Source organism: Panthera tigris, chromosome A2 (genome assembly GCF_018350195.1).
Source record: "Panthera tigris isolate Pti1 chromosome A2, P.tigris_Pti1_mat1.1, whole genome shotgun sequence".
Classification (NCBI taxonomy): domain Eukaryota; kingdom Metazoa; phylum Chordata; class Mammalia; order Carnivora; family Felidae; genus Panthera; species Panthera tigris.
The window spans coordinates 78,010,949-78,036,989 of NC_056661.1; the positions used below are offsets into that span (position 1 = coordinate 78,010,949).

General features: G+C 48.4%; 1 protein-coding gene across 1 annotated transcript in view; it reads right to left on the reverse strand.

The window, feature by feature from the left end:
- CDHR3 (cadherin related family member 3) overlaps positions 1 to 26,041 on the reverse strand; it is a 65,515-nt gene that overhangs the window by 12,097 nt on the left and 27,377 nt on the right. Inside the window, exons 5-13 of the mRNA XM_042964541.1 lie at positions 22,739 to 22,833; positions 21,842 to 21,946; positions 16,605 to 16,753; positions 14,203 to 14,392; positions 7,973 to 8,144; positions 6,340 to 6,442; positions 5,344 to 5,442; positions 3,218 to 3,444; positions 1,102 to 1,273 (exon numbers count right to left, since the gene is read on the reverse strand). Coding sequence (XP_042820475.1) covers positions 1,102 to 1,273; positions 3,218 to 3,444; positions 5,344 to 5,442; positions 6,340 to 6,442; positions 7,973 to 8,144; positions 14,203 to 14,392; positions 16,605 to 16,753; positions 21,842 to 21,946; positions 22,739 to 22,833 — 1,312 coding nt within the window. The remainder of the gene's footprint in view (positions 1 to 1,101; positions 1,274 to 3,217; positions 3,445 to 5,343; positions 5,443 to 6,339; positions 6,443 to 7,972; positions 8,145 to 14,202; positions 14,393 to 16,604; positions 16,754 to 21,841; positions 21,947 to 22,738; positions 22,834 to 26,041) is intronic.

Consider the following 26,041-nt stretch of genomic DNA (forward strand, 5'->3'; position numbering starts at 1 on the left):
GCCAAGTTCACTCCGTGGCCTTTCGTGGAACCTGGCTAGCCACACTGGTGGCAGATGTCCACGGATCCCCCAAAGGAAGGTACCTCCCAGCTTGGCAAGGGTTGCAGTCCCGGGTCCTCCTGAATCTACCCCACACCCGCCTCCCCCACAGCTCGGCTGGGGCTCAAGGCTCACAGCTTTGAGTGCCCAGGGCGGAAAGGCTGCCACCGAGCAGTCCTTGCTCATTCCTCTGGTGGCTCCAGACTCATTACCGACTGAAAACCAGTAAATGGAGCAGGAGATGATGCAATTTTTACTCCCTTAGCAGTGAAGAGCTCCATCAAGGCCTGAGGGTTCTCAGTATGGATTATTTCCATCTTCGGCAACGGCAGTCTCCAGGCAGTCTCTGCCCCTGGGTTTTGTGACACGGCCTGCTCGAGAGGCTTCTTGCTGTTGGAGTTTCTGCTCTGCCAGGGCTCAGCCAGCAGCCGAGATGGATTTTTACTCTCTCACCTGGAATTGCTCTGCCTGTTTGGGTTTAAGTCTCTGGCCCCAGCATTTCATTAGATGAGCTATTTTTGTCTAATTTCCATTGAGGGGTGCTCTTTTTTTTTTCCCCCACAGTGGTATATTTTTAAAGAGAGAAAATGAATGGAGTAGAAGAGAATTCCTGAGGACACGTTTCAAAATGCATTTAATCTATTTAATCTATTATTATCCAGAGAGAGGACTGGGATTCCCTGCCCCCACTACTAGCTTGCAGGAAAAGAAGTGGTTGAGGAGATGGACCAAAAACACAATTTTTTTAAAACTACATTAATATGAGTCATGAATCATGATGGGCTGGGAATTGTAGAGGATGGGGGTGCCATCAATGGGGTTCACTCTTCCTCTGGCCTTTGGGCAACCACGGATGGGAGCCTGGGAAGAGGTAGGTGAGACAGGGAAGCCTGAGTAAGGAGTTATGAGGCACACGACCATGACGCCCCTCATCCCTGCTTGTCTCACTTAAAACACCCCCACCCACACACACTGTGCCCAAATCCGTGTGTGAGCACAGACCCCCTTCTCCCTCAACAGCTGCTGAGGCCTCCAACACCAGGACCCTTGGAAACAGCATACCTGAGCCAATGGAGTAACGAAAAGACCTGGGACTGGAATCAAGGTCAGTACACGTCAGCTTGAAATTCTGAATGTTTGTGCCAACTCTCAAACCCACTGGGATGGCCAGGAAATAAGAGTTTGGGGTACAAATTGGCTTTTCATCATTTTCTTCAAGGATGTTCACAGTTACCTAGAGCAGCAAGAAGGCGGCCGTGGTTAACAGCTAAAATTTACTGAGAGCTTTCTTTCTGTGTGCCAGGCACCGGGCTATGCACTTTTGGTGAGCCAGCTCATTGAACCTCGCCTGAGATAAAAAATATGGTTATTCCCATTCTACAGATGAGGAAACTGAGGCTTAGAGAGATTAAGGAGGGGAACTTCAGGCCGTTCAGTTTGGTGAGTGGCACAGTTCAGGCAATTTGAACTCAGGTCTGTCCCCCGCCCCCAACAAATGCATCCAGACTCATGGGCTCATCCCCAGATGATGCTGAGTGGTTTTCCCAGTAATGATTGTAAATTTACGGTGATGCTCTATACTTCCTTGCCCATCACCCTTGTGAATGGGAGGTTCTGTCTTTAACTTTGGATCATAGAGCAATAGTTCTTGGCCCTGGCTCCACTTTCATGGGACCTCTCTAGACCAAACGAACTGGACTCTCTGGAGGGTGGGGCCCAGGCACTTTTTTAAATGTTCTCCAGCTGATTCTAATATGCAGCCGGGATTGAGGACCACTGGGATAGAAGGAGTCAACCAGGCTAAGCCAGGATCTCATATGTAACCTGGACTATTAGCACTGCGCGAAGCTGGTGGCCCTAACCTGTCACAAGCAGGAGCCAGCCTATTCTCCTTCATCATCGCCTTTTATGCTTGGTGAATTGGAATACGGCCTGGGACGCCTGCCAGCACAGAATCACAGGACGTCAGCCCTGAAAGGGACGTATGTGATCATCACCCTTTTTAAAGGCTTATGAATTTTGAATCGTATTCATTCTACCTTTGAAATTTGGGGATTTCAGCTATTTCTGAGCCCGGGAATAAATTGAAATGTTCACTCTAGTTAGCTCCCAAAGTGGAGTCCATTCATTTTTTCTCAAAAACTCAGCCTAACAAACACTACAATTATCTTCAACTTGGCCCGTCTTTTGCTCAGCTAGCAATGCCGAGCCTCACACATCATTAAAAACGTGTCCCGTTAATTCAAAGCCACTCATCAGAGGGACCGGACTATTCAGGCGATGGGTTATCAGGTGGCTCTCCATTTAAGAGAGAGAGAAATTGGGACACAAAGATAAGCGTTGTTCAGACCCCCTTGGAAACTTGGGATCAAAGTTGAGAAATGAACTCCGTCTCCTGACTGAAGCAGTTGTTCCCTGTGTCACACGGGGCTACCTGCCGCTAGCTACGAGTCTATGTTGCCTTATGTTTCCTCACTTTACTGATGGGAAAGACCAAGAAATAGTTGCATCTTTGTGGCCGTCATATTACCTTCGGATAATCCGAACCACAGACAGCACAGACCTCTTCAACCCTAGCTACTCAAAGGGCAGCCACGGACCGACTACATCAGCATCACGTGAAGCGTGTTAGAAATGCAGATTCTGAGGCTTACTCAGACCTGCGGACTCAGAATCTGCATTTAACCAGATGCTCAACACCAAAAGTTGAGAACCAGCATGGCCCTGGGCAAGACGCATCATTTTAAGGTCTACCCTATCTGATGCAATGCAGGTGGGGTAGGAACATGACAAAACTACAGAGGAGGGGGGGAAACACAGGGCTACAGTACCACATCCCACTTCTGGGTGTATGCATCCCACCGCTAGCCTATGCCCACTGCAAAAGCGAAGAGAGATCCGCAGACGGAAGCTTGCCCTACACAGCGCTAATCAATCTTGGTGACCTCCCAAGAGGTCTACGGATGCTACAACCTTGGGTCTACGGATGCCAATCTTTATTTCCCGGGCTCTGCTAGGTGTGTCCGTGTGTGCCGTTCTGGAAACCACTAGACATGTCCTGTTACACCTGCAGGATGGGCTCCATTAAGATTCCTTATTGCTACAGCCACGGAAGGTGCCAGAGAGAGCCCACGTTAGCCAGTCAGGCTGCTATGAACACACCAACAGCCCCACTCACCGTGACTGAGCTTGTGTCCTCACTGCTGGTGGCCTGGATTCTGAGAATATAGACGGGGGTTGTTTCGTAGTCAGCTTTAGTCACCAGCTGGAGTTCTCCTGTCCGGGGGTTGATCCAAAATATGTTTGGGGACTGGAAGCTGGCCCCTCCAGCGGAGATGGAGTACACGACGGGGCTGGGGGGGAGGTCTTTATCAGTGGCGTGCACTTGTCCAACCCGGGTTCGAGCTGGAAGAATAAAGCACCTGAGATTAGTACTGCTTTGGGGGGTGAGGGGAGGCTCCATGAGCACACATTCTCACTGCCATGGGCAGAAAGACTTTTGGAGGTCTCTTTGCTGTTCAAACTCTGTATGTTTTATGTCTTCTATTCTATTAAAATTAAATCACTCTAATGAACACCCACTGGGTAACTGGCCCTAAGATCCAAGCAGTAGAGTAAGGTGTAAAAGACAATCCATGCCTTTATATAGACTCCAAGTCTGCCAGTTATGGTGTGATCATAAGCAACACAGCAAAGACCATTTTCATAGGTACTCACTTTGCCTCCCTGTTGTCTAAATGTCTTCTGCATCTTTCAAATTTTCTGTGTTGAGCATGAATTGCTCTTATAATAAACAAGATAAAAAATAAACAATTTTTATTTTTTAATGTTTATTTATTTCTGAGAGAGAGAGAGACACACACAGAGTGTGAGCGGGGGAGGGGCAGAGAGTGAGGGAGACACAGAATCCGAAGCAGGCTCCAGGCTCTGAGCTGTCAGCACAGAGCCCGATGTGGGGCTCGAACTCACAAACCACGAGATCATGACCTAAGCCGAAGTCTGATGCTCAACCAAGCCACCTGGGCACCCCGGAAAAGAAACAATTTTTAGAAGGGTTTAGCAATTGATGATGATTGGAGTAGAGAATTTTAAATACTGTTCCATTTTGCTTATTTTACAAAGCTTGTTGGTGGGGCTGCTGGAGTTCTGGCTTGCTTGTTTTGTAGAAGATTTTTCTCATATATTGCACTCCTCAAGGGCTGACACCCCTTATTTAACTATATGGCCCCAGCACTAAGTGCTTGACCCAAAGGAGGTAATCCATAATTGTAATAAGATCTGTGAATTTATAAGAAGACTATTACCGCTGCATTTGTTGGTCACTGGATAAGGTATAAGGAATTAAAAGGTTTTCTTCAGACCCTCTTTTTATGCTTTGTTTAAAACTTAATGTCAGGAGGGGCGCCCGGGTGGCTCAGTCGGTTGAGAGTCTGACTCTTGGTTTCACCTCAGGTCAGGATCTCACGGTTCATGAGTTCTAACCTCAAGACGGGCTCCACAGGGATTCGGGATTCTGTCTCTCAAAACACATAAATAAACTTTTAGGGGCTCCTGGGTTGCTCAGGCGGTTGAGCATCCGACTTCAGCGCAGGTCATGATCTCATGGTCCATGAGTTCGAGCCCCGCGTCGGGCTCTGTGCTGACGGCTCGGAGCCTGGAGCCTGCTTCGGATTCTGTGTCTCCCTCTCTCTCTGCCCCTCCCCTGTTCATGCTCTGTCTCTCTCTGTCTCAAAAATAAATAAATAAATAAATAAAAACATTTAAAAAATTAAAAAAAAAACAAATAAACTTTTTAAAAAGTAAGTTTTCTTTAAAAAAAAGAGAGAGAAATCAAGGTGTCAACAAAGGGCAAAAACAGGGAATCCTATTATGGGAGATAAAATGTCTTTATTTTGTTTTTAAATGAAGGAAACCTACAAGTGGGAAATCTTTTCTCTATTTTTAAATTTCTATTCTCTGAGCGAGCTGGATAAAAATCACAGTGGAGACCAAGGGAAAACTTAGGCTACAAAAAAGGGAAGATTAGCAGAATCAGGCACGCAGACAAGGAAGCAATCAGGGGTTTGGAGAAATGCAGTTTAAACAATAGTTTTCAAAATCTAGGTTTCACCTGAAGGGCTCCTCAGCAGTAAGGACAATTTAAAAAGAAATAAGAGGTGCAATAAACACGGATGAGCTGTGAGTTGCTGTGCACAACACCACGCGGGGCCCTTGTGCTGGAGGGAACTTCCCCTCTGCTGAGGGCGTGTCTGGAAGGAGGAGTCTATCAAGAGCACTGGGGTCTGGGTCTTGTCTGCTACTTACCTGGCCTTAATTCTGACACATCAAATACGTAGGACGGGCTATCAAAGACAAGAGGAAACTCATTTTCTGGCTCCGTGAGGATGTAAATGTAGATGTTATCTAAAAGCAGAGATAGAAAAAAAAAATTTTAATTGTAATACCCCATTCTCACGCATATGTTTATTCACAATGTTTAAAGCACCTGCTGTGTACCAGGCTCTGAGCAAAATAAAGGGGGTGCAAGGTGAATGAGACCTGGTGGGTCCTGCCTTCACGATGCATAGGGCAGTGGCCCTTTACTAAATACATGTACAGGTCACTGTGGACACCAGAGGAAGGGCAGGCTGGCTCACGGGGATATTCAGAGTTACACAAATGGGGCCAGGGTGGAGTGGGGGTGAGTGGGGGGGGGGTGGTTCTGGGCATGCGTGTGGATACCGAAGTATAGAACTGCACGACTCTCGCAGGAAAACTGCAAGCTGGTGGCCTCGTTGGAAAAAGGGGGAGCTTAGGGCTGGGCAACCAGAGCTGAAACCAGAGAGTCAGGCAGGGGCCAGAGATGAAGGTCCTTGTGTGCCAAGCCAGAGACTTTGAATTTGAACTTGACAGCTACCGGGAGACACTTGGAGGGCTTTCAGCGAAGAAGTGATATGATGGTATTTGCATTTCCTGAAAATCACTGTCAGAATGCGGAGTGTGCCCCGGAAAAGGGCAAGACAAAAGCCAGACAGAAAGATCCTTCAAAGACTCTTAGTGTTATAACTGAGCCAAGAAAGAAGAGGTTCTGCATTCTAGCACTGCTAGCAGATGGGGGCAGGGCAGGAGAAAGGACCTGGAGACCGGGTTACACGTGCCTGGCAAAGGACAGGAGGAGGCTGGGCTGATTCCCAAGTGTTTGGGTTTCTGAGGTCTCCTTTTGAACACAAATGCCTACCCCAATACCGAGTACTGCCTAGCACAGTTTAGTTGTTGCTACCTGAAATAAAGCTTCATGAAGTCGATAAAAATGATACTTGCTTTTGTGGTAAGGAGGGGCAACATCCTGAACCTGGATTATCACAGCATACATATTGCCAGCTGCTAGATTGCTTGTATTTTCATAATCTAGGTCACCAATCAGCTAGATTAAAACAGAGATAGCACATTGCACAGAGTAAAAACAATCCTTTTAATTCAACCGACAGAGAAGACATTTTCATACCCTGTTACTGGATATGTAAAACCTTTCTGGAAAGCAGGTTGCCTATTAGAGGAGCTTTAATGAGTTACATCCATAGCTTTGCTCACTGCTGGGGAATTGATTCAGAAGAATTTACCAGGAGAGGATCTATGTTTCAAGACATTCATCAAGCACTACTGTCCAACAGTAGGGGGGCTCAATGTCTCAGCTTAGTTGAAGAGAAACACAATATAGAATCCCATATGCAGGGATGTTTCCATCATTTGAAATATTTATGCAGCTGGGGCGCCTGGGTGGCTTCAGCAGATTAAGCATCCGACTCTTGATTTCAGCTCAGGTCATGATCTCATGGCTCGCGGGTTTGAGCCCCACATCGGGCTCTGTGCTGACAGTGTGGAGCCTGCTTGGGAGTCTCTCGTTCAATCTCTCTCTCTCTCTCTCTCTCTCTGCCCCTTTTCTGCGTGTGTGTGTGCTCTTTCTCTCTCAAAGTAAATAAATAAACTAAACAAATAAATAAATGAAATGAAATGTTTATGGAATATACATAAAATCTATGCACGGAGAAGACAAGAGGGTAATATATCAAAATGTTAGTAGTGGCTATCACTGAATGGTAATGCCATTTGTGTTTTCTACATTCTACAGTGAAGATGTATTAATTTCCTAAACAGAAAAAAGTAGAAATTATCTTTCAGCTGACACGTGTGCATTAAATTGGTAAGACTTTCTTGGGGGTGGAATAAGGGCTTGGGATGAGAGGTGGAGACAGGATGCCTGGGAGCTGCCTGTTCTCCTCCCTGAGGCTCTATCTCTGAGGCAAAGACCTCCCCCTACTCCCAGACCACGCCCCCACCTTCTTCTGCCTTCCACTTTCCTCTCCTTCCCTGTCACCCTCTGGCAGGAGCCCTGTAGGGAAAGGTGCACAGCTCATTGAGACCCGCTTTTTACGGCCGGCCGTCTGTCTTCCAATTCTGCTTCTGCCCCTGTGGAGACGCTGTGGAGTGGGGCACCTACGCACCCCCATTTCCTCATTCTCTGTTGGATGTCCAGTGGTTGCACGATGCTGAATTTGGCAAGATACACTCAGGGCCCTGGGCTGGCTTTCTGTCCCCTCACATCTCCCTGGGCCAGAGACGGGCACTCAAGGAAACAAAAGTGCACGAGCCCAGAGGGCTCTAATGTGACTGCAAGCACCGCACTGAACAGACATGCCAAATTGCAATCTCAGGAAAGAATCCAGTCCTTAGCACCCCAGGCACAACTATGCATAACAAATGATTCCCGGAACTTGGGTAAAATAAAGAGCGAATGGGGAAACCAGAGTCACTATTAAGTTTGTCGGTTACCGGTTACCGTCGCTTCGAGAGGGAGTTACCTTGGAAATTGCTCTCTACGGGGCAGCAAAAGCACTAGGCATGTCACACCAGCTCCCCCGATGCCCTTTCAATGAGGCAACGACCATGAACTGACCACGATTTTCCCAGAGCCAGCTGGATCCTGTGAAAATCTGCCGCTAACCCCCACTCCAGATGGCGAGCTGAAGTTGAATCGGTTGTTTGGTGCTTTGCTGTCATCGTCAGAGCAGAACTTGTTCAGGTCCAGGAGCGACGTCCCCTTGGCTGCTCTTTCAGGCACCATAATGCTGGCGAAAAGACACGATTCAATATTTTCCCCCAACAAATGGTGATTGAGTGTTGCTCCTGACAGGGGCCCTGGGCTAGACACCTCTGCTTTAATTTCCGTTCAAAGCCAGTCTGCAGTCATTGCGGTTACTGCCTAATGGGTTCCCTACTCTGCCCTTCCCTCCTTTCAGACTATTCTTAACACAGCAGCTGGAGGGATCCTGTTAAAATGTCAGGTCATCCCACTCCTCTGCTCCTAAATCCCACACGGCTTCTCATTTCACTCCAAGTCCTCCCTTTGATCTAGGGGGCTGTTCCCGATGTGCGCCCCTGCCTTGCCTTACCTGTCTGAGCTCATCTGCTCAAAGGCTCCTTGTCTGCTCCCACCTTGGGCCTCCTGGTACTCCTCGAACTCTCCCCAGGCTCTGGCCTCAGGTCATCCCACTAGCTTCACAATGCCCTTCCCACATGTCCAAATGGCTCACACGTGCACTTCCTTTAGTCTCCAATCAGTGTCACCTTCTCAGGAGGCCACCCTGGCGACCCTCTCTGAAATGTCAGCCTCTCCCGCCCCTTGCTCCCTCTCCTGTTCCCCTCCTTCATTTTTCGTCCTTAGCGTGACCGTTTTCCAATACACTACATGGTTATTTATTTATCCTGTTTATCTCCTATTTCCCCTCCTGGAAAGTAAGCTCCATGAGGACAGGGACCTCTGTCTGCTTTGTTCTTGGCATGCTCACTAATGTTTGTTGGATGAATGAATGTTGACCCAGGAGACTAGCGCAGCTGTGAAGAAGAATAAGAGGGAAATAGAAATTCTGTCCTGCCTGCCAGGGGTTTATGACCGGGTTAGGGAGAATCCTGGGCCCCTGCACGCCTCACTTCCCACGATTTGAAAATTGGGTATTCTGCCACCTGTGTTCTAATACCTCTGCTGTCATACTAATACCTTAGTATCATTCACCCAATAGAAGTGTGGGTTTTTTTTTTTTAATGTTTAGTTATTTTTGAGAGAGAGAGAGACAGAGCATGATCAGGGGTGGGGACAGAGAGAGATGAGACACAGAATCCAAAGCAGGCTCCAGCCTCTGAGCTATCAGCACAGAGCCTGACACGGGGCTCGAACTCACAGACCGCAAGATCATGACCTGAGCGGAAGTCAGACACTTAACTGACTGAGGCACCCAGGTGCCCCTAGAAGTGTTCTTTTTTTTTTTAATTTTTTTTTTAACGTTCATTTATTTTTGAGAGAAAGAGACAGAGCATGAGTGGGAGAGGGGCAGAGAGAGAGGGAGACACAGAACTGGGAGCAGGCTCCAGGCTCTGAGCTTTCAGCACAGAGCCCAACACGGGGCTCGAACTCATGAGTGGTGAGATCATGACCTGAGCCAAAGTCAGGTGCTTAACCGACTGAGCCACCCAGACCCCTAGGGGTGTTTTTTAATTGAAGTTTTTATTTATTTATTTGAGAGAGAGAGAATGAGTGGGGAGGGACAGAGAGAGAGGGAGACACAGAATCTGAAACAGACTCCGGCTCTGAGCTGTCAGCACAGAGCCCAACATGGGGCTCAAATTCACAAACTGAGAGATCATGACCTGAGCCGAGGCCGGATGCTCAACCGACTGAGCCACCCAGGTTCCCCCACATCATCTCTTAATGGCATCTAATGTGGGATCTGGGCTCAACAGACATCTGAAGAGAAACATCTGACAGCAAGGATGGTTTGGGGCTGTTGAGGATAACTGGGCTTATTTCCTGGAAAGCATTTTTTCTGACAGGTGCATCTCTGGCAAAGACAACCTCTGTTTCAGCAGAATCTGGGTCCAAATATTTTCATTCCTGTCTTGACTGTACAAAGTCATAGTTTTATTCATAAGTGCTTAGAATAGGTATCACTTATTAAACACCAACTATATACTGTATCATAACAAGCAATTTAAAAACAGAATCTCTAGGGATGCCTGAAGGGCTCAGTCAGTTAAGCATTGGACTCTTGATTTCAGCTCAGGTCATGATCTCAGAGTGGTGAGATCTAGCCCTGTGTGGAGCTCCATGCTGGGTGCAGAGCCTGCTTAAGATTCTCTCTTTCTCTTTTTCTCTCTCAAAACAAACAAACAAACGAACAAAAAACTCAAGGGGCACCTTGGGTGGCTCAGTTGGTTAAGTGTTCAACTCTTGGTTTCGGCTCAAGTCATGATCTTGCAGTTCGTGAGCTCGAGCCCCACATAAGGCTCTGTGCTGCTTGGAATTCTGTCTCCCTCTCTCTCTGCCCCTCCCCTGCTCATGCTCTCTCTCTCTCTCTGTCTCTCTCTCTCTGTCTCTCTCTCTCTCTCTCTGTCTCTTTCTCTGTCTCTCTCTCTCTGTCTCTCTCTCTCTCAAAACAAATAAACATTAAAAAAAGGTTTTTTTAAAAAACCCAAAAACCAAAACTGAAAAAACAAACAAAAAAACACTATCTCTAATTCTCTTATCTTTAAGGGCTTTGGATTCTTGTCTCCATTTTACAGGTGAAGAAAGAGTGGTTCAGAGTGGTTTCAAGACCTGTCCAACAAAGCTGGTCCAGGCAGGCATGCTTCTCTATTGTCTGTGTTAGTAAATTGTATTTAAAGCCCATCAGTGAATCTCCAGGCCCACAGACAATTTGGGGATCTGGACCTCGACTCCAACTCTCTGGAAGCCAAGGTGATGCATCATCCAAGGAATCCAGGATCCCGAAGCCAGACCTGTCACGCTCTCCGCCTCTCAGGGCTGCCTAGCGTGTTTTCATTCTTCCCTGACGGAATTTTTCCCCAAAACGCGTGACTTGGAAAGCTGCTTCCCCCTCATTCATCAAGCCCTGCCTCAAAGGCCGGCTGCCCTCGCTCCCAGCCATCTGACCACGTTCCCTCCCCACGCAAAGGTGACTGGCCCAGCCGCAGTCAGAGTGTGCTGACCTTCTCCTCCTCTGGCTCACAAACCGCTTGCGAAGCGCCTTCAGCCAAGCGCAGGACAATTTACAACCAGAGCGGGGGGGCTGTCACGGCGCCTTTGATGCCTCCTCCCGGCCCAGGGCTCATTCATCACCAGCCTGGGAAAGCCGCAGGGGCCTCAGCGCTAAGGGCTATCTCCATCTCTAGGCCTCCCAGAGAGCCTGCAGGGACCCTGTGACCCAGGGGGTCGGCCGGGGGCTGGGCACACAGCCACCTACCTCGGACCCACTGCATGCTGGCGCCCTCCCACTCTCTTCTACCTACTCTCCCAGACTCCCCTGCCGGAACCATGCCAAGAGCCCTGAAGAAGGAATAAATCTTCAGGGACGTGTGTTGTCAGAGCTGGTGGCTGCACCGTCCTGTTCTGTGTGGTTTTGACCCGCCCGGGTGCTCTGGCATGGTGGGAGTGGAGAAGGTGGTAAGGGTAGGTGGTGGGTGATGCCCCTGGAGTTTGCAAATGGGGCCAGGTTTTTGGAATAGAGACTTCCACCTCCGGGACTGCAGAAGGAGCCCTTTTGTGGCCCCTCCTCACATCTCGGCTTTCACAGGCTACCTGCAGGTTGGACAAGCCCTGAGGAGCGACATTGCTTACAGCTACTTCAGTCATCAATACCATTAGTCCGGTTACTCCCTGGCATTGACCTTCAGGGCTAATTTGGAGAGAAGATTATCAAGAACAGAGCTCTTCATGGGCTTGCCCGGACAGTCGAGAATATTCACATTGTGGTTTTGCCAGCTGCTATGGAATGCAGTCTGCAAACCGTCATTCCACATGCCCGGGGAGTCTGGATTGCAGGAAGCCACAGGACGCGCTTGCAGAAGTGCACCAGGAGGGGAGGAAGTGCACAAGGAAGGTTGGAGACAGCGTGGTCCTCTGCAGTCATTGCTTCTCAGAGTTCTGACGCCTCAACCCACACCCTCCACTTCTCAGGGTAGCGGAGCAAAGAAGAGCAGGGAGGACCCAGCAGGGGCAGGGCATTAGGACAGGAAATCCTCCCGTCCCCGGGTGCACAGAGCCACCCAAGAGTGCTAGCATAGATTTCAATTTTCAAAGAAAGTGTGACCCCACATGTCATCTCTGCTCCATCCCCCAGGCCCAGACTCAGTTACCAGAGGTGGGTTCCATTTCTGCATGTGAGAGTGTGGAAGTCACAACCCTAACTACCCAAGGCAACCATTCCCACCCATCAAACAGACTCTTAGGTTAGGGTTGGGATAGAAACCTATCACCTGGTCAAGGCTATTATTGACTTGATGGGGGCCTCAGCAGGCAGCAGATGGCAAATTAGGATAATTCTAGGAGGGTTTGGTAAAGGGACTATTACAAAGGTGCACACACTGGGTTTATGGAAATCCCAAGGGAAGAGCAGGACTCTCAGGGCTGGTAAGAGTGGAGCTCCTTTACCACCTCTTGGCCCAGAGGAGCCTGTGGAGGGAGCAGTTCCTGAAGCTGGAAAGAGACAGATGGCTGTGCAGAGGACTGGCTTACAGGATATGGAGATTTCAGGAGGTGGGGGGACATCTCCAGCTAACAGGCATGGAGCCAGATGGGTAAATACCCCGACTTGACTCTGCCCCTTATTCCAGGGCTTCCCATTGGCCAACCAGAAGCTGCAGGACAGGGGCCAAGCGCTAACCACATGGATCAGCCCCCCACAGAGCAGGGTGGTGTAGTATGGAGGCTGGATCTGAAGAGGCAAGTAGGATGTGTCCAAAACTGGGTTTAATTGTTCTGATACCAGACTCTAGGCCACACTGAATTTTAGCATCATGCTGGGCATGCCAACGGAGAAAACAGGGAGATGTTCATACCCATAATAAAGGAATTTATTTATATTTCTATTGCTAACCCTCGACAATCTTTGTCCTTTGTCCTAGGGTCCTTTGTCCTTTGCATGGCCACACTATAGATTGGATCTGTGTCCAAAGTCACCTGGAGCTTAAAAAGTGACCTTGCAAAACCTGTCAAAATGAACTCAGAGGAGAACTATCACCGTGGGGACCTCTGAAAAGGGGACCTGCTTGGACGTGATTGAACCTTGCTCCAGAGTAAGGCACTCTCCAGATACCAGTGTCACTGTGGAGGTGCCCTCCCGCCCCCATAAGGAGCCACCTTCATCGTTCCAAAAGACTGGAGACTAGCAAGTAAGAAGCCACAGAGAAGCAAGTAACCCTGGGAATACTGATATGGCATTTAGACAAAATACTTAGTAGGGAGATAGTGCCATTTTCAAAAAGGCGTATTGAACCAGACACAAGGGACCTTATTTTTATTTAAAAAATTTTGTTTAATGTTTATTTACTTTTGAGAGAGACAGAGCGCAAGTGGGGGAGGAGCAGAGAGAGAGACACACAGAATCCAAAGCAGGCTCCAGGCTCTGAGCTATCCTCATGGAGCCCGGTGTGGGGCTCGAACTCACAAACTGTGAGATCATGACCTGAGCTGAAGTCGGACACTCAACCGACGGAGCCACCCAGGAGCCCCAAGGGACCTTATTTTTAACTAACACTGAATAGATTGTGACACAAAGAATAGGTCAAAATGTGCAAAATCACTTGTTTCTGCATTTCCCCCCTTTTGGTTGCCTTTTGTGTATGGGCAATAAGTTGTGTAAGGTGAATTAGATGCTTTGTTTTGTTTTAAGTAAATACTTGGTTTGATTTATTCCTATTCCTGGTGGTGTGTTTCTCTGGGAGCTCCCGGCTACTGATCCTAAGAGTCAAGTATCTATTATAACTGCTAACAGCACCGTCTTGCCACTGGAGGCAATAAATAAAGAAAAGGCACACTCCAGAGAGGGTCTCACAAATCCCCGTGGTACTTTTCACCAAAGAAGGTGAACACACTATAGAAGAGAGCAAGAATTTTTTTTTTTTTTGGCCAGAGTACAAATGTGGAAGAAGGAATCAATGAAAAAGAAAGAAAATAAAGAGAAGGAAGAAAAAAAGGATCAAGAAAGAAAAACCTATCAACTAAATCAGACACCTCAAGTATGTTGGCTTACGTTCTTGAGACCTGTCCCAGGTGCCCATGATTCTTTGATTCCTGTCAGAGAAGCCACAAGTTTGAGGACCACCAAAGAGGGGAGCCGCCCCGCACGTGACTACCTGAAGGTGAACTTGGTGCACGTAGGAGCGTTGTCATTAATGTCTTCCACAATGAAGGTTATCTGCATGCGATTCTCTTGACCCCCCGAGGGTCTGTCCTTCACCAGAACTTCCAGAGAAATGGTGGGATTTTGTCTTAATTGACCTGCATCTCGGTCTAGCCTGTGGGCCACTTGGATCGTACCGGTCACTAAGGAGGCAAATGCAAGGACATCACTCTTTGGAGACTTGAAGGCGATTGGAATGATCATTGTGATAGGAGGACTGGCTTGCATGGAGAATACCCTTTGTACAAACACGTGTTTACAAACTCATGTAAGTTCCTGGATTAGACATTGATCGGGGTGCTTAGCCTGACCCTTCTAGAACTTTTCACCTCTAACTTCAGGGTTGGGCCCCTGGCAGCTGTTCCTTACCTATAGTTGACCAGACTGGTAGACAGCTGACTCCAGTTTGACCCACTAGTTCTCTTACTGGGGAATGTGTAACAGAGAGACATAAGTCAGGCTAACAGGGGAGTTACAGGTCAGAGACCAGAACTCTAGCTGCGAGGGTGGTCGGGGCAGAGTCGGTTCACACCTTTCCTGTGCTTCATGAGCTACCCAGGGTCCTGCTGATATGTGTCCCCTACCTTTTTTTTTTTTTTTTTTCCTCGAGCTTGGTTTGGCTTGCTTTCATTTCTGTTACTTGCGACCAGAGTCTTTTTTTTTTAACGTTTATTTTTGAGACAGAGAGAGACACAGCATGAATGGGGGGAGGGTCAGAGAGAGGGAGACACAGAATCTGAAACAGGCTCCAGGCTCTGAGCCATCAGCACAGAGCCTGATGCGGGGCTCGAACTCACGGACTTTTTTTTTTTTTTTAATTTTTTTTTCAGAGTCTTAATAAATACACTCCAAAAACCCACTGTGTTTGTTAAACATTGCATTTGCAATACTAGAGTGAATAGAATTCTAAGCCATGGTTGTTCATCGCTATACCATCAGACAAGTGAGGTCCTTGATGACAGGACACTAGAAAGTTTTCAGAGATAGGGCACAATTGTTGCTTTGGCCTGCCTCTCCTAGGACCAGACATCCTTTGCTGTAAAGCCTATGTGGCAAATAGCACATTGTGTTTCTGGGATTGTCTGATGCTGGGCTCCACAAAATCATGTAAAGTGAAGTCCTTTGGAAGGATGTGATAGAAGCTTAAGAGGTAGTGTAGCCTAGGAAGGGGGCTCTGGAGCCACAGCCTTTGGTCTGTCTGTATCTCTGTTTCACAACCCACAAGCTGTGAGGCCTTGGACAAGTCACTTACCCTGTCCAAATCTCTCTCTAAGCTTTATTTTCCTCATCTACGAAGTGTGGATTATGATAGCGTATTGGCTTGCTGTGTTGAGTTCTTAAGATGGAATACATGTACATCACCTAGTATATAGCACCTGGTGTATGCTAAGATCCCAATAAAAGATGGCTAACACAGGAGGGGGAAACTCTCCTTCTCCACACTGACATGTTTAGATGGGAAAGTAACTCCCAGCAACCCAGGAGATTGATCTAGATTGATGCAGTCCAACATGGTAACCACTAGCCACATGTGGCTCTTTAGCACTTGAAACGTGGCTAGTCCAAATTGCAATGTGTGGTAAGTACAAAATGCTTTAAAGACTCGGTACAACAAATGATCATGTTAAATATGCCACAAGTAACTCTAAAATATTAGTTACATGTTAATGACAATATTTTGGATGTGTTGGGTTCCATAAAATGCCTTATGAAAGTTCGTTTCGCCTGTTTATTTTTGCTTTTTAAACATGTGGCTACTGAACTTTAAAATTACATATGTGGGCAGGGGCACCTGGGTGGCTCAGTCAGTTAAGCATCCAACTCCTGGTTTCGGCTCAGGTTATGATGTCACAGTTCATGAGTGCGAGCCCTGCATCAAGCTCTGTACTGATGACTCGGAGCCTGCTTGGGATCCTCTCTCTGTCCCCCCTCTCTCTGCCCCTCCCTTGCTTGCACTCTGTCTCTCTCTCTGTCTCTCAAAAGATAAACATTAAAAAAATTACATACGTGGGCTTCCACTCTATTTATTTTGGACATTGTTGGTATGGATTCTCTTTTCAGAAGACTTCAAGGTACCCTCAGGAGAGTGCACTCATCCATTGTTAGATACCCACCTGCTTCAACGGTGAAGTAGTGATGTGATATAGCCGGCCACCCTGGGGCCCCCATTCAGAGTCCCCGACCCCTCTGCCAGCTGCTTTTAATACACCTATTACCCTGGTAAGTTATAATACTCCAGACAGAAAGGCATGCCCCAGACCAAAAGACAGATAAAATATTTGTAAAACAATCCAAATGGCTAGATTAAAGATGCACAGAAAGGTGAATGAGTGTGTGTGTGTGTGTGTGACTTACACTGGTTGATCACGAAATAGCTGTTAGCAGTGGTGATGCTGTAGAGAAGGAAGCCGGTAGAACCTTTATCATCAGGGTCCTCAGCTGTGATATTGGCCACAATGGTGCCCGCATCCAGCTCCTCGGGAATCGAGTACACTCGTGCTGGGCTGGAGCAGAAGTACAGCAGACACAGCTAATTTTCAGGGGCACGGGAGGGAGGAGTCTGGGAGGTGGGTATTTTGGTTAGTGCTAAATATAGCACTGAGCTTTTGAACTTGCATCTGTTTGCTCAGAAAGAGAACTCAGCAGCTGAAAGGAGGGGTGGCCGGCTTTTGTATTTCCAGAGCTCGCGTCCCTGTGGATGCGAAGAAAGTGCCACGCTGTTACTGCAACCATTTACAGTGGCCTCGGCCTCTGACTCCGCACACGCTTGATGCCTTTTCAGATCAGCCGGGGCATTAACATCTTTTGCAATAAGGATAGTTGGCCTATCCAGCCATCTTCTCTCCTTCTGCAATTCTTGTGCAAAAGCTCCCTGAATTATTTTACGAAATCCATCTGGACACAATGTCCACAGCTAACAGATTCCTGACTCCCACCCTATGGCTGGCACAGGAAGCTGTGATAATAAACTGCAAACGTTTTTTATTTTTTCTTTGTCTTTTTGGTTATTTTTTTAAATAATTTTTTTTTAGTGTTTATTTTTGAGAGAGGGAGAGAGACAGAGTGAAAGCAGGGGAGGGGCAGAGAGAGAGGGAGACACAGAATCCGAAGCAGGCTCCAGGCTCCGAGCGGTCAGCACAGAGCCCTACATGTGGCTCCAACTCATGAACTGTGAGATCATGACCTGAGCCGAAGTCGGACACTTAACCTACTGAGCCACCCAGGCGCCCCCCCACCCCACCTTTTTTTGCCTGAGGAGGCAGAATTTACACACAGAACTTGTGCACCTTTCTGAGTTGTATTTATCTTAAGGTCAGGTCTCTGAATGCAGGAATGAGCCCCCCTCTGGCAGAAGCCAAGGTCAGTGCACTTGTCCTCCATGGATGACTTCTTACAAGATACCACCAAACCACCAACCCACCAACCCACCCATCTTCCTCAGACCTCCACTGACTTTGGAAAAGGCTGATAATAAGACAGAGAGGTTCAAGGTTTTAACTACACAACTTGGGTACATTGAGTAATTTTGAATGCACCAAGGAAGGTTTATTGTTTGGAATAACCCTGCAGGAAATCTTTTTGCCAAGGGAAATCATTTCAGTGGGGCAAATAATCACCTCTGATTTACCAGTTTTGTAAGTTAGGATTTTCCCACGTGGGATCTTCCTTTAGAGGGGAACTCTATATCTCAGGTTTAAATGATCGCATTCATTTCATGAGCTCAGAATTTTTCTTCGGTTCTGTCTCATCCTCTCTGTAGGGTAGATGGGACCAGAGGGAAGAGGAAGGAGAGGGATCCTTCAGCCAGCATCAGAGGCAGGCAGAGAGAGGCTGCAACCAGGCTCTCCCTCACCGGGGCTTCTGCCTGAGTCCTGAGCCTGCCCCCCCAACATTCCCAAGGTGACCTCCTGTTGGTGCTCCCCATTGTTGGGGGGACAGTAATCTTGTTTAGGCCAAGAGGCCACCCCAGTGCTCTCCACCTCTCCCCTCCCAATGCCTCATGGAGGCTGCCCATTGATCCATTTACTTGCCTGACCCCCTTCTCAGTGAATCTGGGGGTGGCCTACTGATGGGTCAGGAATAGCTAAGTGGGGTGTGAGGGGCAAGGGGCAGGAAACAAAACCGGAGCCAGAGGGGAGAAGGAGGTAGCCCCAGCTCCCAAAGCCCCTACATCCATTATGTGAGAGTCCCTGTTTCTAAGGTGTTCTGTTTTTTTCTTTGGTTACTCTGAGTGGGTTCCGTTAACTTCCAACAAAGAGATTGCGAGGACCTCCGTGTACCTTGCCTCTGCTTCTCCACGTGTGGTCACTGCATGGTCCACAGGCTCCCTGGGGATTCTGGATCTGAATGCAGAACTCAGGCCAGCTGCAGACCACTGAATCGAGATCTGCATTTTCACAAGATGCCCAGGGATTTGTATGCACTTTAAAGTTTGAGAAAGAATTCTGGGGCCCCCGGGGTGGCTCAGTCGGTTAAGCGGCCGACTTCAGCTCAGGTCATGATCTCGCGGTCCATGAGTTCGAGCCCCGCGTCGGGCTCTGTGCTGACAGCTCAGAGCCTGGAGCCTGTTTCAGATTCTGTGTCTCCCTCTCTCTGACCCTCCCCCGTTCGTGCTCTGTCTCTGTCTCAAAAATAAATAAACGTTAAAAAAAAATTTTTTTTAAAGTTTGAGAAAGAATTGTCGTAAGGAAACAGCAGAGGTGACAACCACAGATAGCCAATCTGTCGTAGGACAGAGGACACCTTGGGAGGAGAATCTTCTTCCTCCTACCCTCCCTTCTTCCAAGACAGTGGATCTCAGCTGGGGGTGATTACATTGGTTGTCACAACTAGGGGGAGGGGCTGCTATTGGCATCTAGGGAGTAGAGGCCAGCGACGCTGCTGAATACCACAGCACACAGGACAGCCCCCCAGGAAGCATCCAGCTCAAAATGTCAAGAGCGCAGTTGTTTAAGACACCCTGTTCTGCAGCCCCATCTGGTCCATGCTGGGCACTCCAGGAAATCCCGTCCCTGTGAAGGGGACCAGTCAGGCTATTGGTGAGTGCAGAGCTCCTCGGGCACACCATTCTCTCCTTTGCTGACCTGATATTGAGGCTGGCAGAAGGCAAAATCTTTGGTTTATTTGGTCTGGGCACCCATGACCCAAGTAGGTATAAAATATCATTGAACATGGAGGTGTTACCCTTAGCCCACAGCTGAGATCTATTCAAGAGCAGCAAAGCCAGGTGTCCCGCAGCCACTGACAGGGTTAAGCTCTGATATCACTTACATTCCCGCACCCTCCTCTGCCATAACACCAGATCACCAGGACCTGGACGAGGGGGAGACAAGGGCCAATGGCCACACTCACAGGGAAGGGCATGAATCCTGGATGGCCTCAGACGGCTTCATCGTTACAAATGACTTTGCGGTAAGTGCATAGAGTGTGTGTGCACCGCGCGACCCTAGGTTGAAAAGGACAGTGGGTAAATACAAAAGAAATGGGCAGCAGGGGACAGACTGCCCAAGTCTAAGGTAAAGTGCTCTGCAAAAAACAACAAGCATTGTGCTTGCTATGTAGAGAGTAAATAGAAGTCAAGGACTTTTATAATAATGTGCTCGACTGTAATAATAGCAGAATCCTAGAGTACACATCTGGAGTCCACAAAGCATTCAGATGTTTGTCACCACCCAGGGAGACAATGGTGAGCCGCTTTCAGCAACACAAACAGTACCTGCTTTGGCTGTATTGATTGTAGGACCTCACCAAAGGGTAAAGATAGAAGACTTGTTTCCACATTCCACAGTCCTACGTCACATTCCAATTCCGTGTACTTGAGTCAGTTCGAGGATTGAATTGCGTTAATTCCGAATTAAGTAACTTAATGGGTGGTCCTAGCACTGGTTTTGGGGGGAAAGAAGGGTCATGGCTCACGGGAACCAGAGTCAGGACAGCCACTCTGCCCCCGTGCTTCCAGGGACAGGCTCTCACAGACCCATCCCTACCCACACCCGTGGATCGCCGTTTGAAACGGAGTGAAATGATTTGTTACAAAATGCTTAAATGGTCACAAAGATCGCGCTATCTGTCTGGAATGGAGCCTACCAGGTGCATTTCCAAAAATGAGAACCAGAGTTCCAGACCTATTTCTGGGGGTCCCTGTAACCAGCCAAGGTCATGTTCTCTTTCTGCTGAGGCCACTTGCTTTATTTTGGAAGACACAGTCCAAACCAGATAGTTCTGCGCCTTGGGAGAACTTCTCGTTTTCCCCATTGCGATTCCCTTAGCCTGCTCCCCCACCTCACAGATGGGAAGGTGGGGCAACATTGCAGAACGACAGGGCAACATTGGCTCTGGCCCTGCAGCCATCACCTGCCTCTGGGGGTTCCTGATAAATCCGCATTGCTGTGTTGGCTAATACTTGAGTCTGAATCCAGGCTGGGATGTCACAGCTATTTATAAACTGCCTGTACTGTGCTCCTGGAGGAACCCGTCAGCAGAAATGCATTGCATCATCCTTCTGAGCTTAACCTGGCAACGGACGTTGATGGGAAGCGTTATGTGGGAGTGTATCTGCTGTCGCTCCCTCCACGTTGACATCCGGCAACAGGGCTGCAGACGGTTAGCATCCAGAAGTTTCACAACTGTGGTGTGTTTTGCCAAATGGTAGCAGGTTGGCCTGCGAATGGGGTGGCCTTAATACCTCCCAGTCTCAGAACACTTCTGTAAGCATTCCGTGTAGTTCTGGGGCCCAGTGGCTTTCCGTTGGTGGAGTCTCCTGAGCTGAATTTATTCACAGCCATTAAATCAGTTATTAGCACTTAGCAGGCCGGTGGTTCTGTCAGTTTCCTCGTGGCTGGCTCCGGAACCCGCCTCAGCAACCGGGGCAGGAAGAGTCTGGTAACCAGCAAGCCAAGCTGTTTGCAGGGTCATATGCTAGCTCAGAATGCCACCTTCCCCTCCTAAACCCCTACCTATGACAGGCTTGGGGCTCCCCTTTATGCCTGGGCTGGTGCAGGCCCATTCCCACAGGCTCCCCGCACCAGACTCACCTCACCTCTGCCGGGTGTAGGAGCTGCCAGATACAGCCACATCTGTTTTATGGATCCCCCCGGCCCGTGGCGGAAGACACTTAGAGCACCCCACAGTGGGCAGGCCTCCTAAGTATCATCGAAAGAGACCTCTCCTCGGTCAGAGAGGGTAACGTTCTACCAGTGGTCTTTATAGAGTCTTGACTGATGACGCGTGCCCTAGGATCTTGCTATTATTCATGCTGAACAGTCGATTATAAAAGTACCTTTTACACGTGCCCAGTGTCCAGCTGCACTCCAGGGGCACCATGTCCGGCCCCTCCTCCCTCCCCAGCACACCCACAATCCCCGGTGCGGAGGAAAGGGGAGCCAAGGTGGAAGATGTCAGTCCAGAGGCTCAGGGAGAGAGGACACTGAAGCTCTCAGGTCTCTTGTGTCTCCTCCGGGCCGGGGAGGCCCGGGAGGCTTCCTATCGGGGAACTATCCCTCTGTCTTGTATGAAATGCGTCTGAGAGAGCTGGGCCGCCTGGGAGAGATGATGGCTGTGGCCCACGGAGCCCTGCACGCCCTCAGGCCTACCTGGTAAAGCGAGGGACTTCATCGTTGATGTTCACAATATTCACGTGGAGCGTCGTGGAAGCTTGGAGCCCTTGGCTATCTCTCACTCCAGCAGTGAGGTAGAAACTGGCAGGGAAACATTGCGTGTCAGCGAATCAAGCTTTGCTGACATTACCTTAAAACGGAGGGGGGGGGGAATGGGGAGGGAAGGAGGGGGAAAGAAGTCTGCTTCTTTCTGGCCACCTTCCTTCACATGCTCACACAGAGTCCGAAATGCCACGCCCACCCTTCTTTCCTCGCCTCTAAAACCCACGCCTCCACTTTTCTCTCACCCCATAGTCCTTATTCCCTGGGGGCTGCTCACGTCTGCCATGTTGCACACTGGATCTCTGCTGTTCCTCACAATATCCCTGCAAACAGGTATCATGTCCATGTGCGGAAACCGAAGTTCCCATGGATTAAGTAACTGGCCTGGTTCTCAGACCAGGCAAGGAGCCAAGAGCCAAACCTGGGTTGGACCCGTGTCACCCTGTGTGTTTGCATCCTCAAACCCTGGTCTCTCCTCACCTCTTTCTTCAGCTGCCTGCTTGCCTCCACCCTGCTGCTGTGATGTCAGAAAACAGCTCTGATGGCAACCTCTCCCAAGCCAGAAAGGCACCTGAGGCAAGCCTCCAGATTCTTGGAGACACATCTCCCACACCTCCATTCTTGTTATCTGGAGATGAAGATTTGGGAGCGGGGAGGAGGCTTTCCAGAGAATTTTATTCCTTCTTTCTTTTGGGGGCTCACTACCCTCTGAACTCAGCAGGAAAGCAGCAAACCGCTCAGGGCCTCCCTCACTGCCCTCAAGCTGCACGATGCGTGCTCCTGGACCCTCAGATAAATAGTCCTTCAAGCAAGGTCATTGGCAAAGGCTACCTTCTGTGTCCTGCTTCAAAGTCAAATTCTGTTGTGGAGAAGAGGGTCCCACTAGCAGACAGTCTGAAGTTCACTGAGGGGGATATCAGGAAATACTGAAAAACAAGGAAGCAAAGAATGTAACTAAGAGTACCTATTCATCTTTCCCCTGGAGACTAGTTTGTTCAAATCTCATTTTATATTCTTGGCCTACGGAACATTCCTGATGCATCGGGAGGCGGCCCAATGTATAGTTCTTGGACTTACTGGTTCCTGACTCAAGAAAGCTCTGGATCTGCTGGTCTGAGCCTCTGACCTGAGAAACCACACCCTGAGGAGCTGGTCCCCAGGTCCTGCCTCAATTACAGACGAGTGTAAGGGTGTCCTGTCTATGCCCTCTGCTTCTGAGTCTAGTCTCCCTATCCCTGTTGCCATGTTCTCATGTTTGCTTCTCAGGATGATGTCTGGCTTTCAGTCTAGGTCTTGGCTTTAGCCAACACTGTTTAAACACAGCTACCATGCATTAGGTAATAGGACAAGACTGAAGTAAACAAGATCTGGTCTCTACCCTTAAAAGAAATTATGATATAGTGGGGTGCAAAAATGCTCACAAACCTTGTTCACTGAAATGATGGAAGGGAAAAGGGAAGGGACAGGTGGGAGAGAAAAAAGAAAGTTAACAGGGCCTCAAGTCCTAACTGAAAGGTGGTTTGGAGCTATAGAAGGGCTATTTTAGAATCTGATCTCAGGTTTATGGCCACTGGTCAAGTCCTTGCACATCTTGGGGAGTTAAGAGTCTCATCTTTTATGGCTCCCAGTGCCCAGCCCAGCTCTCTTGGTGACTCCCTGCCTACCACCACTCTTTCTATATGGGAACCATCTGCAGGACTAACTACACAGCCCATTAAGGGCCAGCCCATGGGAGGACCACCTCCGTGCTACCCATGGGTGCTCATCAAGACTGCTTCTATGCTCCCATCATGGAGTCAACAAAGCAGACAAAGGCCCTGGATCAGAAGAGCTGAGTCCAAGTTCTGGTCCTCACCACAGGATCTGGGACAAGTCCGTTCCTTGCCTATAATATATGGAGAAGACCACCAAGTGCTCCTCCATGTTATTGTGAGGGTTAAATCAGAATGAACACTTGAGGGGCGCCTGGGTGGCGCAGTCGGCTAAGCGTCCGACTTCAGCCAGGTCACGATCTTGCGGTTCGTGAGTTCGAGCCCCGCGTCAGGCTCTGGGCTGATGGCTCAGAGCCTGGAGCCTGTTTCCGATTCTGTGTCTCCCTCTCTCTGTGCCCCTCCCCCGTTCATGCTCTGTCTCTCTCTGTGCCAAAAATAAATAAAAAACGTTGAAAAAAAAAAAAAAAAAGAATGAACACTTGAAAATGTGAAGATCCACAGCAACACTCGAGGCTTACGTGTTTATAGCCATTTGTTCCAAAGGGCTTTAAGGTCTGAAGCTTTCATTATTTCCTAGTAGGATGAGACATGATCTATCCTAAAGGCCTTAGGTCTCTGGATCAAATAATCAGTGGAGATTTTGCAATCAGAGCCACAGCCCCTGAAGTCTAGAATCAAAGGAAACACAGCCAAGGTTTCCAACCTGGCGATTTGCTGTGTCGTGTGATCACAGCTAAGCTCCCCGTAGGAGAGAGAATGCACAGAAAACAGATTAAAGGTCTCATCAGGGGCCAATAGAAGGTTTTTAACCACTTCCCTGACTGCAATAAAACATATTTTTTACACACAAATTAGGAAAGAAAGAAAAGTATTTAAAAAATACCCAATATTAGTCACCTGTAAAGTCCCATCATTTTCACAAATAGCCTTCTGGGTTGTTTTGTTTTGTTTTGTTTTGTTTTGTAAGTAGGCTCCATGCCCAGAATGGAACCCAGCACAGGGGCCAGCACAGGGCTTGAACTCATGACTGTGAGATCAAGACCTGAGCTGAGATCAAGAGTCAGACGCCTAACAAATTGAGCCGCCCAGGTGGCCCAATTCTTTTTTTATGCAAACTTATACCCTCCAGAACATTGAGATGATGCTCTAGTCAAAATTACATTCTCTTGTTCTTTTCATTTGTGTCTTGAGCACTTCCCCATATTCTTAAATCTTATCTTACAGCCTGATTGGTTAATGATGGCACAGCATTCTACTGTAGGGCTTATTTTACTAAGGCTTTCTTGCTGGTTCTTACCCATCTTTAAGGGGAAATATTTGGGCAGCACCGAGGAACGCCCTTCTTCCAGTCCCCAAAATTGTATAAGCAGCTTGGCAGCACTCAAAGGTATGATGTTTAAATCCCAAGCCCCCACCGTCTCTCCAGCTCATAGCCTGGGCAGCAGTTGCCTAGGCCTGCAGCTGTCTGTACACACAGAGCAGTTCTGTGTCTTTGAGCAGAGCCTTCCCTGCAGAGAATCCTCACATACCCATAGATCAGAGGCTCAAGCTGTACGTGACGGGATGGCAGGATTTATAGAGCCATGGGGGGTGTTTACTATGTGCACCTGATTCAAAATGCCTTTCCAATGTGTTTAATGCTCTGGAAGATAGGTCTCCCATTCTGGTGAGTCTCCAATAGCAGAAATTCTCAGGATACAGAGATGATACACACATCCTACTCTCCAAAAGCCGATGGTCAATGGGGGGGAACATAAAAGAAGATGTGAGAGACATGCTCACAGGGAGATAAATATAGGATACGATATGGGAACAGACAAGGGGGACCCAGACCCATTTAGAACATAAGAGTCAAGTGCGGTGGCTCTGGAGCCAGACTGCTGAGTTGGATTCCTGGTTCTACTACTTTCCAGCTGCAAGAGCTTATGCAACAGAGAGTAATAATAATAGGGCATGTCCAACAGGCTATCATGTAAAGTTCTAGAACAGTGCCTGATACATGGTAAGCGCCCAATATAGGTAAACTACTACTGTTGGTTAGAATGTAAGGTCCATTGGGGCGCCTGGGTGGCTCAGTTGGTTGGGCGTCTGACTTCGGCTCAGGTCATGATCTCGTAGTCCGTGAGTTCGAGCCCCGCGTCGGGCTCTGTGCTGACAGCTCAGAGCCTGGAGCCTGTTTCAGATTCTGTGTCTCCCTCTCTCTCTGCCCCTCCCCCGTTCATGCTCTGTCTCTCTCTGTCTCAAAAATAAATAAACGTTAAAAAATTAAAAAAAAAAAAAAGAATGTAAGGTCCATGAGGGGAAGGGCTTCATTTTATTCATTACTATCTCTAGTGTCTGACACATAATAGATGCTCAATAAATTTTTTTCAATCAATAAATATTTGTTAAGGGGTGCCTGGGTGGCTCAGTCGGTTAAGCA